Genomic DNA, 17,429 nt, shown 5'->3' with positions numbered 1-17,429 from the left:
CATTAATCTCAATGAATGGGGAAAATGTTAGGTAAAACTATTATTTTTACTAGTTTTTCGATGAGTTCAAGTTAACACTTGAAATACTTGACGGTCTTGATGATGTGTCTCTCAGAGACTGACTCGAGATTCCAGCCTTATTAGTTTCCCAATATCTTAGGGCCATCTAGGCTAAATTCTCCAGATTAACGATCATTCAAGTAGGGCAATTTTCAAGATAAACTACTTTCCGTTCATTGTTGTTCGTTATTTACGTTCATATACCCGGCCTTGGAAATTGCTACAAGAGAAATATTAAATTAAAATTGTTGACATTTTTCTATTTTCTTTGTCAAAATAATAATGCTAAAAACTCAAACTATGCGAAAATTTCTTACCCTGAAATATGTACCAATACTACGTTACAAGAAGACTTACGTCGACTTGACTCACAGAATAAGTAAAAGAACTCAGAGTGAGTGATTTTCAATCAATCAAATTTTCAGAGCCTATTAATCTAGCCAAGATTATTAAAGTATACATTTAAAATTTAAAATATCCTAAAATGATCAAGATGGATCAATATGTAAAGAGGTCAAATCCTTTATTTATAGTTTTAGCATTTCCCAATTCTTAAGCTAAATCAAGACCAAATACGTCTAAAGTCAGAAGTTTTAAAAACAACCTATTAACCATTTGATACGAGCTACATACACATGGTACAGATGAATAAACTCAGCACACAACAAACATATCACAAGAATTATTTCTAATCTTTAATATTGACGTCAGTACAAATTGGTTACACAAATTAGATGAACTTAAATCTGAAACAAGAATTGATTCAGCCCATGAAATAAAATACTCGACATGATAACTACAAGGGCTTAAGAAATACAGCTTCCAGGGAGGGGGAGAGCTATAGAGCCCTTGGTAATTTTGTCATGGATTTACAAGCTTTTGACACCATTAATGTGTAAAATTTGTATTTTCTTTGAAAATCCCACAAACTAAACAAAGACCTATGCTATCAATAGAAAAGACCAGGCTACAGAGCCTAATAAAAGAACATGTGACCAATATATATGTGCTCTGACTAATTACAAAACATTACCGTAATGCTTGTAAAAGATACAAAATCTATTAATGAGAGATGTGAAAAAGCGATATTGGTGAGAGTAGTTTTAAATATATTTGGAAATAATAGAAAAAAACAAGTTGGAGAAAATAGTATTTACTTTTATTCCTTTTCGTATCATCGTGATTCCCTTAGTATCATAGATTTATATTCACTATCAGCCGTGTTAATAAAGCCTTTAAAAGCCGCGTTAATAAACCGTTTTCATCCCAAGGACAAGTTCTTCTTCTTGAGTGGATTATTCATTGTTCTGAATGGTTGAGTTAAAGAAAGGATTTCGCAATAACATTGACAATAATAAAGTTTTTTTCTGCATGAATTTCCTGTTCAGAGGACATTTTTGGGGACACCGTAACTACAAAATTCATAAAATCCTTCAAAACTAAAATCTCAGTCAACATAAAAAGCAGTCTTGGTCGGATTAGGCTTTTGGAACTGTTATATAAAGGAATAAGGGTACTCAAACTTTTGGTTTTGATAATGATTTTTCTAAGATGAAAGTCATTTAGAGTTACTTCTTTATCTCTCATGAGCACAATTATCGTGTACAACTTTCCCGTGTTAAGAGTACTAGGAATTTATAGATTTTCATTGTCGTTGCGGGAAACAACAGGTGCAGCTTCAGTTTCCAGCACTGGTGGGCTTTCTCCAAAACAATGCTTAGCTCTTGGGTTCCTATATGTATTTTCATGAAAGACTGATCTTGAAGAGGTTCGACAAATTGTCCGACAAAATTCGAAAATATCAACTGCTGCCGCCCACAAAACATTCATTCCATTTGAACGTTCTGTTCCAAGGGATTTCTGTAGTATTTCTCGCTAGAAGAATAATAATATATAACATTCAAGGAGTAAAAAAAAATGGACAAGGAATTATATAGGAAATTTACAGAGCAATACGTTAAATTGGTAGGTAATATTACAAGAAAAATCTTCATCACATAAAAGAAAAAACTAAAATAAAACGAATATGTCTATGGACATTAACCATTAAACCATTTTGTTCATGCTACTTTTATGAGGTTTCTTATTTCTGCGCTTCCCATATCACTCCGCCAGAACCAAATCCTCCCAGTTAATTTAGTTTCGGTGGCACAAGCTATAAAGAAGCTTAAGTCTAGCTCTATTGTTTGTGATGGTATAAGTGCAAAACACATAAATGTTGATTGTCCAGCTCTAGTCCAACATTTACAACTTCTGTTTCAAATGTGCTTATGCACCTCGGTTGTGCCTGAAAGTTTTTTGGGCGGAACAGTTACTTCGATCCTGAAAAGAGGAAAGATTCCGACTGAGTGTGCATCTTACAGGCCAATAACGGTTTCCTGCAATATAAGCAAAATTTTAGAGTATCTTCTCCTCCCATCAGTAAATTCTTCGGCATATTTTGGTGAAAATCAGATTGGGTTTTCAGCTGGGGTAGGTTGCCAGCAGGCTCATCGAGTTTTGGCTAATGTTCTTACTGAGGCTACTAAAAAGGGATTCGAGTTACATTTATGTGCTTTGGATCTCTCCAAAGCCTTTAGCACTGTTGCGCATTCCCAAGCTATCTTTTCCCTTTTTAGTCACGGTATCAACATATCGGTAATTTTTCTTCTTAGATATTGGTATTCAAATTCCTTTTTGCGGATTAAAACGGATATGAGGGTTTCAGATAGTAAAATTCCAGTACGACGTGGGGTCCGGTAAGGTGCTGTGCTCTCCCCCTCTATTTTCAAACTTTGTATATCATCTGTCCTTTCCTCTATCCCACCTACTTGCATCCTTAATTCTGTAAATATTTCTTATCTTGCCTATGCGGATGATATTCTTTTGATCAGTAGGACTAAAAAAGGGCTCTCTTTGTCTGTTTCAACAGTAGCATCTAAACTTCATACGATTGGACTTTCTCTTAATCTTTCAAAGTATGAATATCTTTCATTTAATAGTAATATCACTACTCCCCTAATCTGTGGATCTTTTTCTATCCCGTCGGTTTCTTCATTTCGGTGGCTGGGAATTAACGTTAGTAAAACACTAAAATCCTTACGGACTCTCGCTGTTGCTGATTGCAAGAAGGATACTCTAAAATTGTTGCAAACCAAGGTAGATACAATATAAAGTCTCTTGCTAAATTATACTCGGTTTTTACAGATCATTCGGTTTTGTTTCTTTCTGGTATTTACCCTATTTTTCATAAAAAAGATATCAGTTCAATTCGTTCTTATTATTTCCGGTTTTCCCGTTTTCTATTGTATCTGCCTCCATCGTATAGGAATAGGAGTCTCATATCTATTTATAGTTTCCCGGATATTGGGTCGAAGCTCACGGAGCTTGCTGGTAAAATACCCCACTCTACTTATAAGTATCTGCCCACCCACAGAGGCCTTACTCGTTTGCTTTAGTGTCTTGTTTTTTCTGTTTTGTGTAGTGTTTGTTTTGTTTCTTTTATTGATACTACGCTTTGATTTTTTGCAGCGGGTCAAAAATAAATTATTATTATTATTAGAGCTGTTAAATTCTAGCTTTGTCAGCAAAATACCAACAATGAAAGAGAATCTAAATTTCGTCATGTTATCACAAGACGACATTTACAACGAAAGAGAATGAATCGGTGGTTGTAGTGTCGACACAAATATGAATCAGACACGGATTCTTTTTTCTATCAACAAGTGCCATGAAACGAACAAGACTATAATGGACAAATAGAGAGAAACAGGCACAAACGCAGAGATGAGACATTTGGGTCGCCCCCTCAAGGGAGCGTTCAAGTGTTTCTCCAACAGCTTCTCTTTTTCTATATAATTCACTTTTTTTTTTACTTTATCCTGTCCAAAACAGCTTGACCTCTATTCGTTTGAGTATCATCGTGATTCCCTTATTATCATAGAACTATATGCACTATCATTTACATATAAATTTTTTTTGCTCTCCTACTGTATAACAGACAAATAAGGTATAACAGTTCAAAACAGTTTTGACCCTGGGCCTGCCCAACTATCCTGCATATACACTGATAGGAAGCTACAGAGTAGCTTATCCTGATACTTCTAGGAACTATAAACTAGAAACAGAATAAACGTAAGTAAGTAAAAAAGTAAGTTAGACGGTACTAGACCCTTAAGGTCCAAACCGGCGGTGCTGATCTCTGTTTCGTAGCCCTTTAGCCTGGAAGTGCAATTGGTGGTTGGGAGCCGATTATACTGTGCTTTCACACACCCTTCCTGCTTACCTTCCCCAGTTTTCTCCAGGTACCATTTAGAGCTGGGTCAACTCTGGCTGAGCTTACAGAGTCACGCCACATACCCTCGTCCCAAACCAAATAACTGGCTACGCCTGGGATGGAACCCGTACCCCTTGGACGAAGAATTTTCAAACCAGCGCAACAACCACTTAGCCAGGACGGCTCCTTACAGAATAAACACTCTAATGTAACGCAGTTCAATAGCATCAATTCAAGATAAACCAAAGTTGCTATAATATTATTGTATTAACCACCCACTATGCGTAAAGTCTACAATCAGAGTGCAAAATTCAGATAAAAGACAACTTCTAAAAATGCAAAAAAAAAGAGTTAACTAATAAACACCAAACTGTACAGTCAAAAAGGCCAAAAGATAAGGGGCCAGTCTTGATAGAAATAATCAAATTGAAGGAAATGTCAAGATTTAATTTTCTAATTTTACAATCAAAGAAAATACTAGAATGGGATGGGAATTCCATCTACTGAAGGTTTACAACTCAGTTATATGAACTGTTTGCAAGTTTTAAATTAAGACTAAAAAGGAAACAGAAATATTTAATTCCTTTCTGTCTTCAAAAAAAAGAACTTTATGCCAAGATATAGTTACACATTCAAATCGAACACTTACACTGTCAACATGAAACCGTATCTACAAGACAAATTCTCTGCTCTATCGGCAACACTTACAAACAGAACGAGAGTTTAACTGGCCTAATGTTCTCACAGCAATTATATGTTTTTCAATGTTTACCCTCGATTTTCCCAAAATTAATAGAGCATAGTTCAATGGATGAGCGTGGTTACAATAGCTGTTCTGATATTTTAGAAGAAAACTTCCTAATTGCCCAGTAAGTCATTTTTTTTATTTTATTAATAGATTGACGCAAGAGTTAACATTTCAAAAGACTGCAACCAAGTTGCAATGTCAAGCAAATATTGCTCTCCCGTCAACATCTATCGGAGCCAAGGGTAGGAGCCATAGCATATGGGTCTCATCAATTTATATCTACGGCTGTTTTGCAAGAGCTGCTACTTTGATAAATTTTAATTATTAAATTTATTTCTCTTTAAATTTTGGTTTTAATTATCACAGTTCTGCCATAAGTATCCGCGATGAAAAGAATTATATTTAATTATTTAAAAAATTCAAAACCCAATTTCCTTATTCGTTTACAATTAAACGTATTTTACTTTTGCATTTTAACAATTATGGCAGGGACAGAATTCTCTAAATCAGCACAGAAACAAAAGCTATGTAATAGTTATCGTTACCGACAACGATTAGATTCAACAAATCTATTGACTCAGAGCCCCATTTCAGCATCCTTCACTTATTTAAGCTTGACAATAACTCAAAACTTTGGGGCTCTGCAAGCATAACACCAGTAAACATTGCTAAATCGTAACAGAAAGAAAAAGTATACCTACTTTGTCTGGCCTTAGGCAGCAAGAAACGCACATTTCGTATATGGAACAGCATCCATTCGTAGTACAAGAATCACAAGAGTACTTTTTAGATGCCAATTGACAGCAGCCATTTACAAGCATTTCTGACCGGGGACACACAAAACCTACAGAAATTTAAATTTTATTTTTGTCTTACTTAGAAAAATCAATTCGTTGAAACTGCATTCCATTTATGGTAGTTTATGTGGGACTTAAAGACTTATCCAATAACATCTGGGATCAGTGTTGCTACGAGCCAAAATGATTGGGGGGAGGAGCAAGAGATTTTACCGACTGGCTGGTCATTTTTATCAATTGTTTTTTGTCAATAATTAGCATAATGTCCGTTTCGAATACAATACGTAAAATCACTGCACGAGTCGGTAAAACCGCTGCATTTGCCAACCAAAATTTAGAATTTGGTACAAATCATGTCGCCATTTTAATCCTCTTTATTTAACAAAATGGATAATTGTGACACAATCAGTAAAAGACACCATCTATAATCTGTAACAACAGGGGTCGGTAAAACTGCTACGTTTACCGATCGAGATCGAAATCTGTGTAGATGACTTGTCAGTATTTTCGTGGTCTTTATAGGACCAAACAAGGAATCTTGCCGACTTATTTTTTTACTGAGTGAGCAAAAATATCCCGATATTAGATTGAGCAAAAAATGAAAAAAAATATTGACAAGTACCATCTTCTCTTGTCACGCACTCTTTTTTTCTCAGTTTCTAACAATTGAAAGGGGCAGATTATGTAAGTTATTTGAAGCACGAAGGAAAAAGGAGTTATTTGAAGCACGAAGGAAAAAGGTCGCCAGTTTTTGAATAAATTAATAATGAATAACCATATTCATAAAGCTTTATAACAATAAATTCATGGCAGCTAATTCACCAAAGGGGAAGTTTTGGCATACTCATTCAAAGGCGATCCATGGTCGTGCAAAACAGTGGCTACCAGCGACATCTCAGAGGAGACACAAGAAATATTAATGCAATAAAAAAAAAATTATTTTAAAGGGAAGAAATTTATGACAGATATGCTTGAGGGTCAGAGGCAGTGCTATAGCAGTACCTAAGTAAAGAGGCATATGCCTGCAATGTTTTATTCTTTTGGGTTTTTTTTTTCCTGGCCACTTCATGTTGAAAGAGTGGTCACAGAAACTCGAGAGGGAGCTCATTCGATCACGAACTGAAATTTTACTTCCTCTCTTAAGAGTTCAAATGATTGGACAGAAATCATCCCATGGTTTGTGACGCGAAAAATAGGCCCAAATTTGCTTTTACTCTGATTGGGTGCCACATAACTGGCCATGTATGCCGACACAAACGAACCATAGAGGAACAGATTGTCTTGAAAAAAACTGGGTTTCATCGATTCTTGAAACCAAAATGAGTCAAAAATTATTTTTTTCTGACCCGGCATGAAACTTTCAGGATGAGTAGAACGCTCTATACCCCTTGCCAGATTAGCCAAACACTTGGAAAACTATTGGTTCTATCACTATCTTAGCTCTTTGACTATCTACCTTGGTTCTACTGCCCTAGCAATGACGCATTGGCGGATAATAGATAGTCATATCTATTAACAAATGAACTAACAACATTTTTATACAATCCTAATGAGGGGGAATTAGTGCCAGGTTTGCTTCTCACTCAATTAGACTATCTGTCTTGGCTTTTTCTACAATTAGCTATGACTTGATGCCCACAACTATTCCATTTTAACTCACTGCTTGAGGCAGGCGTGACTTGCTAAAAGATAACAAACAAATATAGGTCCAATAAGAGAGACACACTTACTCCCGCCGTTTACCCGTGCCAAATTAACCAAAAACTTGGAAAACTATAGCTTATATCACTATCTTACCTATTTGACTATTTACCTTGGTTCTACTGCCCTAGCAATGACGCATGGACGGGTAATAGATAGACTATTAACAAATGAACTAACAATATTTTTATATAATCCTAATAAGGGAGGGATTAATGCCATGTTTGCTTCTCACTCAATTGGACTAACTGTCTTGGCATTTCTACAATTAGCCATGACTTGATGCTCAAAAATCTACTCAACCGCATAAAATTCAACCCCATTCACACGCAATTTAACGCAACTCTACTCACTCGCAATTTAATCTCCTGGAACTAAACCCTTCTATTTAACTCATTCCTTCGTGACACAACTTCACTTCCATTACAATCCATCCTCCTTAACTAGACAACATAACCCAAAAAGAAAGCAACAGAACTAATTTTATCGGGAGTGATAAAAGTTTGACTCAAATGAAATGGTCTCTATTCATTGATTAATTCTGGTTTTCCAGTCTGGTGTTGTCCAGGACTGGTACAGAATAATGTTGTAAGTAACAAGTTCATGTGATCATGCAAAACAAAGTGATATTTGATGAAATCAAAACCTCTTTCTGTCATTATTTTTAAGCCATTCTACAAGTAAAATATTCTTCAAAGAGCCTTATCAAAACCTAAAAGAAATAAAGCCATATAATAATTCAAACCTGAAACAAACAAAAATCACTATGAATGAATAGACGAAACCCAAAGGAACAGAAATTACAATAAATAATTACTTCAACCGACTACTACAAATGAACAGGTGAATACTAAAACAAACATAAATTAAAATGAATAATGAAACAAAGCTTAAAGCGAATCAAATTAGTACAAATAATATTGCTCTCCTAAGCTATCTTAGGGCCAAAACATCATTTGTGCGATACTGAAAAACGTCCTCTTATTATAATACATAGAAAAGTAAAAATTGCCGAGACTCCAAGGAACAAATGTCACTATATTTAAAGGATACAGTTCAAGTTCACGAAACTTTACTGACTTTGTATGCTTGTATTGTTTTTGTGAACTTATTTTTCATCAAAAGTTGGTTTATAATGCCGATAAAAACAAATGAACAACTTTTTTTTTATATAGGCCTAGTCTTGGACAGCCGTCAGCAACCTACGGCACGTGAGCCCCATGCAGCTCTTTCTTCGTCAAAGCGCAGCTCTTGAGTAATTCTGATTACGAATAGTTCAACAATAAAAACGAACCGCCAAAGCATAATAAAAACATTATAGCTTCTCTTTACGATGATGCCAACATGAATAATTGGAAAACGAAGTTACTCCACACAAATTATATCCAGATTTTCAACCCAAAGTATTTTGAAGTTTTTTTTTATTGGTTTATCTCCAAGGAAATTTGGTGGACCGAACCATGAATAATATTGCTGTTTTTACAGTTGTAGAAAGGTTATTTGGCTCTTAGAACCAATACAGTTGCCGGCCAGGGCTACATCCAGCTATTGGGGGAGCTGGGACACAATTCTGTTATAGCGTTGATCAAATATGGTAAGAGCACTGGAAGTTAAACTGAATGGCTTTTTCATCTTTCAGCTTAGGAATTAGTCAAAAAGTTCAACAAAATTGCCGCCAAATATTACTATAAACTTAAAATTTAAATACTTCAGATTGATACGTCTCGTTTTAGGATAAATCTTGTATATTTTTTCTCTCCTAGGTCCCTATACAAAAAGATTTTCCCCAAAAAAATCTTAAAAAGCTTGATTTTCAAAAATGTTTAGCCCTGTAAAATTATTAAAGCACCAACGTGACTGTGGGTTTAGGGCACTGCAATACGAAGTAGAAACTGCGAGAGAACCAGACTTCTGAGGTTAAGTAGCATTGAGTTGAAATGAATAAGGATTGAACTGATTGAGGCTTGAAATGAATAGGGATTAAGATGAGTAAGGGGTTGAATTGTATTGGAGTGCAGTTGCATAGAGATTAAGTTACTTGGGAGTCGAGCTAAATGAGGGTTAAGATGAAGGAGATGGGCAAAATAGAATTTAATTACATGGAGTGGAGTTGAGTGGGGTCAATTTGAATGGAGGTTGAGCTAAACGGAGGGATACCAAGTTTCGTAGAAAAATGTGGTTATTTTGATCATTAGTGTGAAGAACCCAGTTATTTCAGGCAATGCAAATACTACAATCAAAATTTGAGCAAAAAAGAAACCTCAAAGAAGACAAAAAAGGAAGCAACTTTGGCAATATTAAGTCTTGTCGTTCCATTTTTTTAAATTTAATTTTGCTTAAGAACCGAAACACAACTCTCTCCTTGAAAACTATTTTTATTTACAACACTGCGGTTTTATCTGTCAAAACGTCCACAACACAGTAACAACAAAAGAATGAAAATCCCCATGATAATTAATATTAATGAAAAGAACCTATAAAAGTAGACTGAATGTTTAAAATATACAGATATTAATTCCTTTAAGTCTTAGTATTGTTGATTCATTAATACTATAATTATTTCAAAAAATTTCTCAGGCGTGCTTTGTTTTTCAGTATAGCCCAAATTAAACTTTGGCATTTAAATAGCTTAGGGGTTATTAGCCCTTCTTTTGTTAGTTGTAATTTCTGTTCGTTTTAAGTTTGACTTGATTTTTCAATTTTAATATTTGTTGGTTTTATGATTGATTTATTCATCTGTAGCAACAGCAACATCTCTTATGTTTATGTTTTGTGTGAATTGCTATTTTAGTTTCGGTTCTTTTTGGGCTTCATTTATTCTTTGATTGTAGTTTATGTCCCTTTTGAGTTTCAATTATTATATGATTGATTTCTGCTTATTTTTAGTTTTAATATGGCTCTTTACTTTTTTGGAGTGTTGGAGTCCAAGTGTCGCTGATTGTTTGGTTTGGGATTTAGCTGTGGGATTCTGTAAGATCAGCCAGAGTTAACCAGGAGTTACTCAGCCTCAAATGAGTACCTGATGGAATTTGTGGTGAAAACAAAGGAAATGTCTGACGATTTGCCCCCAACTAGCGCACACAACTGCCGGCAGAAAGCAGAAGACCACGAAATCGATGCCTGTTGTTTGCAGACCATTAGTCTGCAAGCGAAATATACATAAAATAAAATTGGAAATTAACTAATGTGAAAGCAGCGAATAATTTAATTCATATCTAAAATGGTGAGCTTGCACTGCAAAATACTCAATCATTTAAGTCGTTGATTCCGAACCCACAATTATCAAGTGGTTCGGCATGTATGGTTTCAACAAAGCAGTACTAACCAGGTGAGAAAATAAAACATTGTTTGCGAAACTGTTTGATGGTCGGTAGTATATATATATATTTTTTTTTAAAAATTTAGCAATACAAAGAAAATTTAATAATACAATGGAAGATGGGTACAGAAAAATAAGACTACTCTGTCATGAATCTTAAAATGAATTATTAGAATACATTTTCAAGAAAACATCAGTTTGTCTTTGAATGACTTTCCCGATTCAGTTCTGGCAATAATTACAGATTCAATCCAAGGAAAATATTTCTGCATTACTATAATATTGAAAGAATATGCCTTCCCAGGGAAGGAACGTAATCTATCCAAATGCAAAACCAATTCTGCCAAGGCTGAAAGGTAGCTAAAAAACAAAACAAAAAAAACACACACACACGATACATCTTACATCAGCCAATAGTATGATTCGATTGCTTTTTCATTTCTGTTAACCCTACTAAACTAGGCGTCATTGTCGTGATCTACACGGGTGATTGCCTTGCTTACTTTCTGCACGCAGTGCCGACAATTTAAACCGAATATTCATTATGTTAAACAAGCCCAAATCTTTACCTTTCTTTGCATTTTGGTATTTTTTATTTGATATGTTTTTCCTGATTATTTAATTATTGAATTTGACTTTAAATATTATTTTCATAGTCATTGACAGAAGTCTCCATTTGGCACCTTGTCTCTTATAAATGTTTCTTGTTGAATTCAGGTTCTGAATTCTCCATCTTGCAAGTTCTGGCTGCATATACGTACATACTGCAGTTTAGAATTTACTACAGACAAGAACCTTATACAAAAAAAGAAGAAAGCTATATATGATGAGAGAGAGAGAGAGAGAGAGAGAGAGAGAGAAAGAGAGAGAAAGAGAGAGTGGGTGCGTCTGCATCAGATGACTAAGCTTTATCAAGGAGAAATCCTGCAACAATTCACCTCTGTCATCAGCAATCAGAACTTTTCCCTGTACTGTATTTCGGCAACTGGATGGCGGGCTGTCGTCAGTCGCATTTTCAGAAGCGGAATATAAAAAGCTGTGATCCAATGGTCTCCTTCCACCTGGAATTCCCTCTATCTCATAGTCACTTTCCACTGTGATGTCTGAATCCTGAAAGTATGAAAATTCGCTCAAAATTTCGAAGCTTGTAAAACCTTTCTTTTCAATTTCGCTATCATAGGCGGGTATTTTTTAGGGTATTTCGAGATCCCGAGGAGTGCAAGACCTCAATATAGCATGCGAAAAATACGACTGTCAGACCTCGTTTTCATTTTTACGTTTCTAAGAAAGGTTTGAAAAAAGGATCTGTAGCAGAAATAAGAATCTACCCGGAACCTTGTGCTTGATGTTACAAGACAAGGTGCTGAGAATCGAATGCTTAGGAAAAGTAAATAATGTCTGCTCATGGTCCCCCATAAAATGCAAGAAAGTATAGAATCACCTTTCAAACGAAATGAAGGTAGTTACATGTGCTCACTTAAATAACAGCCAGCGAGAACTTTAATAGCGATGAAATGTCTTGCACATGCTAAGATTTTCATGATGCAAAAATATTAGTAGGCTACTGGAGGTTAGATGAATAGTTTTCATGCGCACAAGAAGCTCGGATGTTCTGTGGGAGAAGGATCATAGATTTTTAGATACGGCTGAATTATAACCGCCTAAATTTCTGAAAACTTGGAAAAAAAACATTTTGCCTCCAGTCAATAGTAAACTCCATTCTCCCATTCTTGAACAATGACACACACTAAATCCAATTGTGGTACTTTAGCAGTTGACTCTGGATGGCTAAAACAGAATTATGCTACCGTGCCTACCAAACTTAAAGTGGGTGAGTGCCGTGGGTCAATCACTCTAACCCAGAGTGAGGCTTTTAGGCTTAACAGTACCTTTGTTGAGGATAATTATCAAGCTAATTGCTCTTATGTTTTTTTTATGAAATAATTTACTTTCTAACAAATCTTTGTCTGCTATATATAATATGTATTTTCAATCACCGTTCAGCCACTGGCTGTCTTCCTCAGTGTCTGATCAAGATCCGCAGTATTTATGGAATACGCGGCCAAAATCGGATGGACTAGAGCTAGTGATGGCTGCCAAATCATACTCAGAGCGGGAACCCGATGAAGAGGTGAAGCACCAGCGAGAAAAAAACCTTTGAGGAGCAGCCGAAGGTGGGAAAAAGAAGTTCTAGTGCAAGTACCAGTTCTAAAATCAAGTGCTCCTTGCCGCTAATTGACTAGCAAGTTTCAAGTGACCCCCTACTCTCATTTGAGGGAAGACTGTTATCTGTCCAAGCCAGCTCACGGAGTTTTGGGGATGGAGGAAAACAATGGTGGACACCATGACACCACCAAAGAAGGATCTTCTGCAAAGGGGAAAAAATTAATAGACAATCCTTATCTCAGAATAACACATCCAAGGAGTCATAAATAGCCAAAATGATTTGGTACTTTTTTGGGTGTGTGAGGCAGCAATTTGTCATGGCCTGAGTCTCAAATCAGTATTATGATTCTACCCATAATAATAATAATATGCTCGCATCGTAAGGCTTTTTGATTATTATTTAGTTTTTACTGACGGTCCCTTGTATTTTGAATTTTGTCTCACAGTTCAACAGTCAACAACGTAATTAATTTCCGACAGAAAAAATAGAGAGGGGTTAAATTCCCAAGGATCTAAGCCTTAACCACGTTTAGTGTAAGAATATTAATGCCACAGTTTGTGTTACGAGTTCTTAATTCGCCTTTGTTTTGATCCAACCTATAATAAAAACACAGATCATATCCAATATATTTCCACTGAACATATTTCTGCTAACATTCCAAAAAGACATTTATATCCCGCCTCCCTTTCCAAATATTTTCGTGTAACCCTCAAACAATGACCCAATCGTTAGGACGATCAAAAAGAGGAGAAGGGTGGGGGCTCAGTGCGACATTCGTTTTTTTGTGCGGAGATTTACATTACCAGTTTAACTTATTTTGTTTGATTTGTAGTCAAAATTTCCTCAAAGTAAACAAAGCTGGGTTCTTTCACCTCTTGTCAGGACTGAATAGAACAAATAGTATCTTATTGTTGCCTTTGAGTATTTTAAAAAATGTATGTAATTAAGCACATCCAACAGGAGAAACATGGACGTGGCTTAAAAAAAGCCAAGAACCTGTTTGACAAAACGAATCAAACAATCGGTAAATGACAGTGGGAGGGGGGTAAACTTCCCCTACACCTCGTGCCACCAATCTAAAATTCAAACAAATTCCAAATAATCTAAATTTTATACAGATGCATTACATAATCCATTCAAAAGCCAAATGATTAACTCAACTTTTTGAATTCTCCGAAATTTTATAATCAAAACACTTGTACAGTATTGAGTTTAATGAATAACAGGCTGCACACTTGCAACAGATAAGGACTAGTACCTCAAAAGAAGAAAAACAATAATAATAAAAATATAGGTCAGATGTTGAAAAACGAAATATCAATTATATACGTCACAACCGAAATGAATATTCGAAGAAACTGAAGCGTATCCTTCTGGACAATCAAACCTAAAAGAGACCAGAATAATTTTTTTTTACTACCAGGTTATCCGGAAAATACAATCAAAACAGCAAGACATCTTGTTGAGTCGATTTGACATTTGAGTAACTCGTATAACATTGCCCCACTTGACATTAACCCACTGTATCGACCATTGAAGTCAGAGATATTCACTCGGGTCCCTATATTCAGTTTTTTCCAAAGAGTAAGCTATTAAGCTAATTAAAAACAATGTATGTTCCCCCTCGAACATTCTCCCCACATGTAAAGTAAAGCAGCCAAAGGGAAAACAAGACAATAAAAGAATGAAGAAAAGAAGGAATTCTGGAATATCCAACTTGTTGCCCAAAATACACGACTGAATATCCTATAGAATTTATTTTTATATTTTGTTTCTTTTAGTTCTTCTTTTCTTGTTTTTGAGGACAGAGGCTTGGGTTACCTTAGCAGGGTAGGATAAACGTAAAAACACTAATTTGCCCCCCCCCCTTTCCTTCCAGTCAGTGATGGTAAATCTTAAAGCTGTGTCAATTAATGTTTTAAAGTTAAAGCTTTCTGCAATGGAAATGAAAGTTTTTTTTTCATTTTTGTCGAGTATCTGAGAAGCTCAGGCACTTAGAATCCAGAAGTGGAACAGAAAGGGTCTCAATTTCTCTCCACATGTTCGGGTGATAGCAGTTCTTCCTATTAATGAGCTTTCGAAGTGTCAGCTTTCGAAGATTTCCAGGAGAAGCTGGGCAGCAATTTTTCCAAGGTAATGGGCTACATCGAGGACATATATGTGTCATCCAGGAAGGAGCCAAATAGTCACTCCTCTATTTCCTACTGGTCTATGGAACACTAGCAATCGATGCGCCAAGAGCCTCCCGTGAGCTAACAATTAGGTAGAGGGCAGGTTACCTCGGATACAAGGTTCCATTAACTGCCAGCATCCGAGATTCTGAAGGTTTTTGGAAATCATGAAACGCCAACAGGGTCCATGAGTGCTGCTGTCACTCAGCTAGTCCATTAGCACCCTCCTCCATCCCCATTCCGCAAGAAAATGTACGTTGACATTAATGGTCAGACACTTTTTTAAAGCCAATGCATGTAATATTAGTAGATAGTAGATAGTTCTCTTATTTCGGCATGATACCCAATATTTTTTTTTTAACAAGGTTTGAAGACTTTTTGACAAGTCAGTTCTGTCAATTTTAAATTTGCTTGGTTCTGACTTAAAGTTTGATTAAATGTTCAAAATAAAAGAAAAATATGCCCCTTATCAATACATCAGACGAGAAAATTTTTTAATGCACGCCTAATGGACGTATCGCAAGGGGTTAACTGGAATCATGTGCTATAGTTGTCGGTGCCATACCAAGCCCACGGGAAGTTATTAATGCTACTTCTTAGTCGGAGCTTAGTCGGAGTCTAAGATATCGATAATTGTCTAAGATAATAGTTTAAGATAATCGTTTGACTGATTGTACAATAAGATGTAAGAAAAATACAGTTCGATCCCACTTTCTCGGGATATAAGAAAAAAAAAGGTTAAAATGGCTAGATCAGTTTTATGGATGAAGAATCCCAGATTGGCAAATATTATACTTTTGAACATCCATTTGGGGCGAAAAAAATGCAGGTCAACTCGAATGGGGTTAGAACAGTTCATACTTGCTTACTTACTTGTACTTGCAGCAGGACCAGGCGTTTATGCCTCACTCGGCATCTAAACAGAGCTTCTGAATGATGATCTCCCACGACGAGTGGTCTTGTGCCAGTTCTTCGGCAACCTCAGCCAGCATTATCCCACCAGAGGCCGAATTTATGAAAACCTCCAGCTGGCTCCAGATCTTGTTTGACTAGCGTCAACCAATTTTCATACAGCCCCCCTTGCCTTCTACGCCATGTTGGGAGGGGTTCAGTAAGCAGTACTCGTTTAATGATAAGATGGTCAGGGCGACGTAAAGCTTGTCTAAGTGAGCAGAGCTTGATGATGCCTGATAATTTTGTCGGTGCTATAAGAACGTCGGCGGACTTCATCATCAGAGATCTTCCTGAGCGCGTCGCTGAGCTGCTTTGATGGGCCAGGATTCGAAACCGTAGAGAAGAACTGCCCTCACTGTCAACTTATGGACTCTCGACGAGTCCAAAGATGCCTGCAGATTTGAGTAAAAACTATCTAAGCTCTAGATATTCTTCTGTTGACATCTTGATCGTATCTTCCTCTCGAATCCATCTCAAACCCCCGATAAACGAAGCTGGGAACGTTTCCAGCGGGAGGCCACAAAGGGTAATTTGATAATCTCTTGTGACGGTCAGGTCAAGATCCATCATTTACTTTAAGTTTATCCGAAGGCCAGGGTAGGTTGAGAAATATGTCAATTCGTTAAGCATTTCAGGGCTGAGTCTGGGGTTTGGGCGAGAAGACTTAAATCACCTATGTAGGAAAGCCTTTAGCTTTTTAGGAAAGAAAATCTTTTTAAGAGTCCATGGAAATGCCTCTAAAGGAAATCGTGATTTCATGGAAGGAATCACTAAGGAATTTCATTAAGGAATGGAGTTGAAACTAGATGGACTCGGAGGAGCGTGCACAGCTGTATTGGCCTCAGGAATGGTCTTGCAGCGAGTTGTTAGTAGTGGGGGTAGAATGATAATAGTTAATATTGATAATTGATAGTGATTTACTTTTCATTCAGTTAATAATTGTAACATTCGATGATTGAGAGGCATTTGCTGAATAATATTGAGATGATGAAGATGCACCGCGTCAGTGTGCGAAAGGTCAGAGGAAGGAGAGAGATTAGGCAAAAAAAAAACCTGTGGAGCCTCTAGTTATAAGAATTGTACCTCTCTCAGGAATCAAATTTCAAAAGTTGTTGTCTACCTTTCTACTAAAATGTATCTACTAAAACTCGCATAATTTGACACCATGCCTAGCATGTGTTTCATTTCTAATGTATTTAATTTCTTAATGATTTAAAATATCAAGTGTAATAGAGGATTCTAGGCCAGTATGACTAA

General features: G+C 36.2%; 1 protein-coding gene across 2 annotated transcripts in view; it reads right to left on the bottom strand.

Annotated features, from left to right (window-relative positions):
* Positions 1–566: 566 nt before the first annotated feature.
* Positions 567–17,429, bottom strand: part of LOC136039855 (SREBP regulating gene protein-like) — a 37,796-nt gene continuing 20,933 nt past the window's right edge. For both annotated transcript variants that reach the window (XM_065723791.1, XM_065723792.1), the window contains 3 exons: positions 11,819–11,990; positions 5,765–5,907; positions 567–1,935 (listed from right to left, as the gene is read on the bottom strand). In XM_065723791.1, the coding sequence (XP_065579863.1) occupies positions 1,696–1,935; positions 5,765–5,907; positions 11,819–11,990 (555 nt within the window). In that variant the 3' untranslated portion in view covers positions 567–1,695. The remainder of the gene's footprint in view (positions 1,936–5,764; positions 5,908–11,818; positions 11,991–17,429) is intronic.

Source organism: Artemia franciscana, chromosome 20 (assembly GCF_032884065.1).
Source record: "Artemia franciscana chromosome 20, ASM3288406v1, whole genome shotgun sequence".
Taxonomy (NCBI): domain Eukaryota; kingdom Metazoa; phylum Arthropoda; class Branchiopoda; order Anostraca; family Artemiidae; genus Artemia; species Artemia franciscana.
Note: the sequence above shows the minus strand (reverse complement) of the source record. Positions and strands in the feature narration are given on the sequence as shown.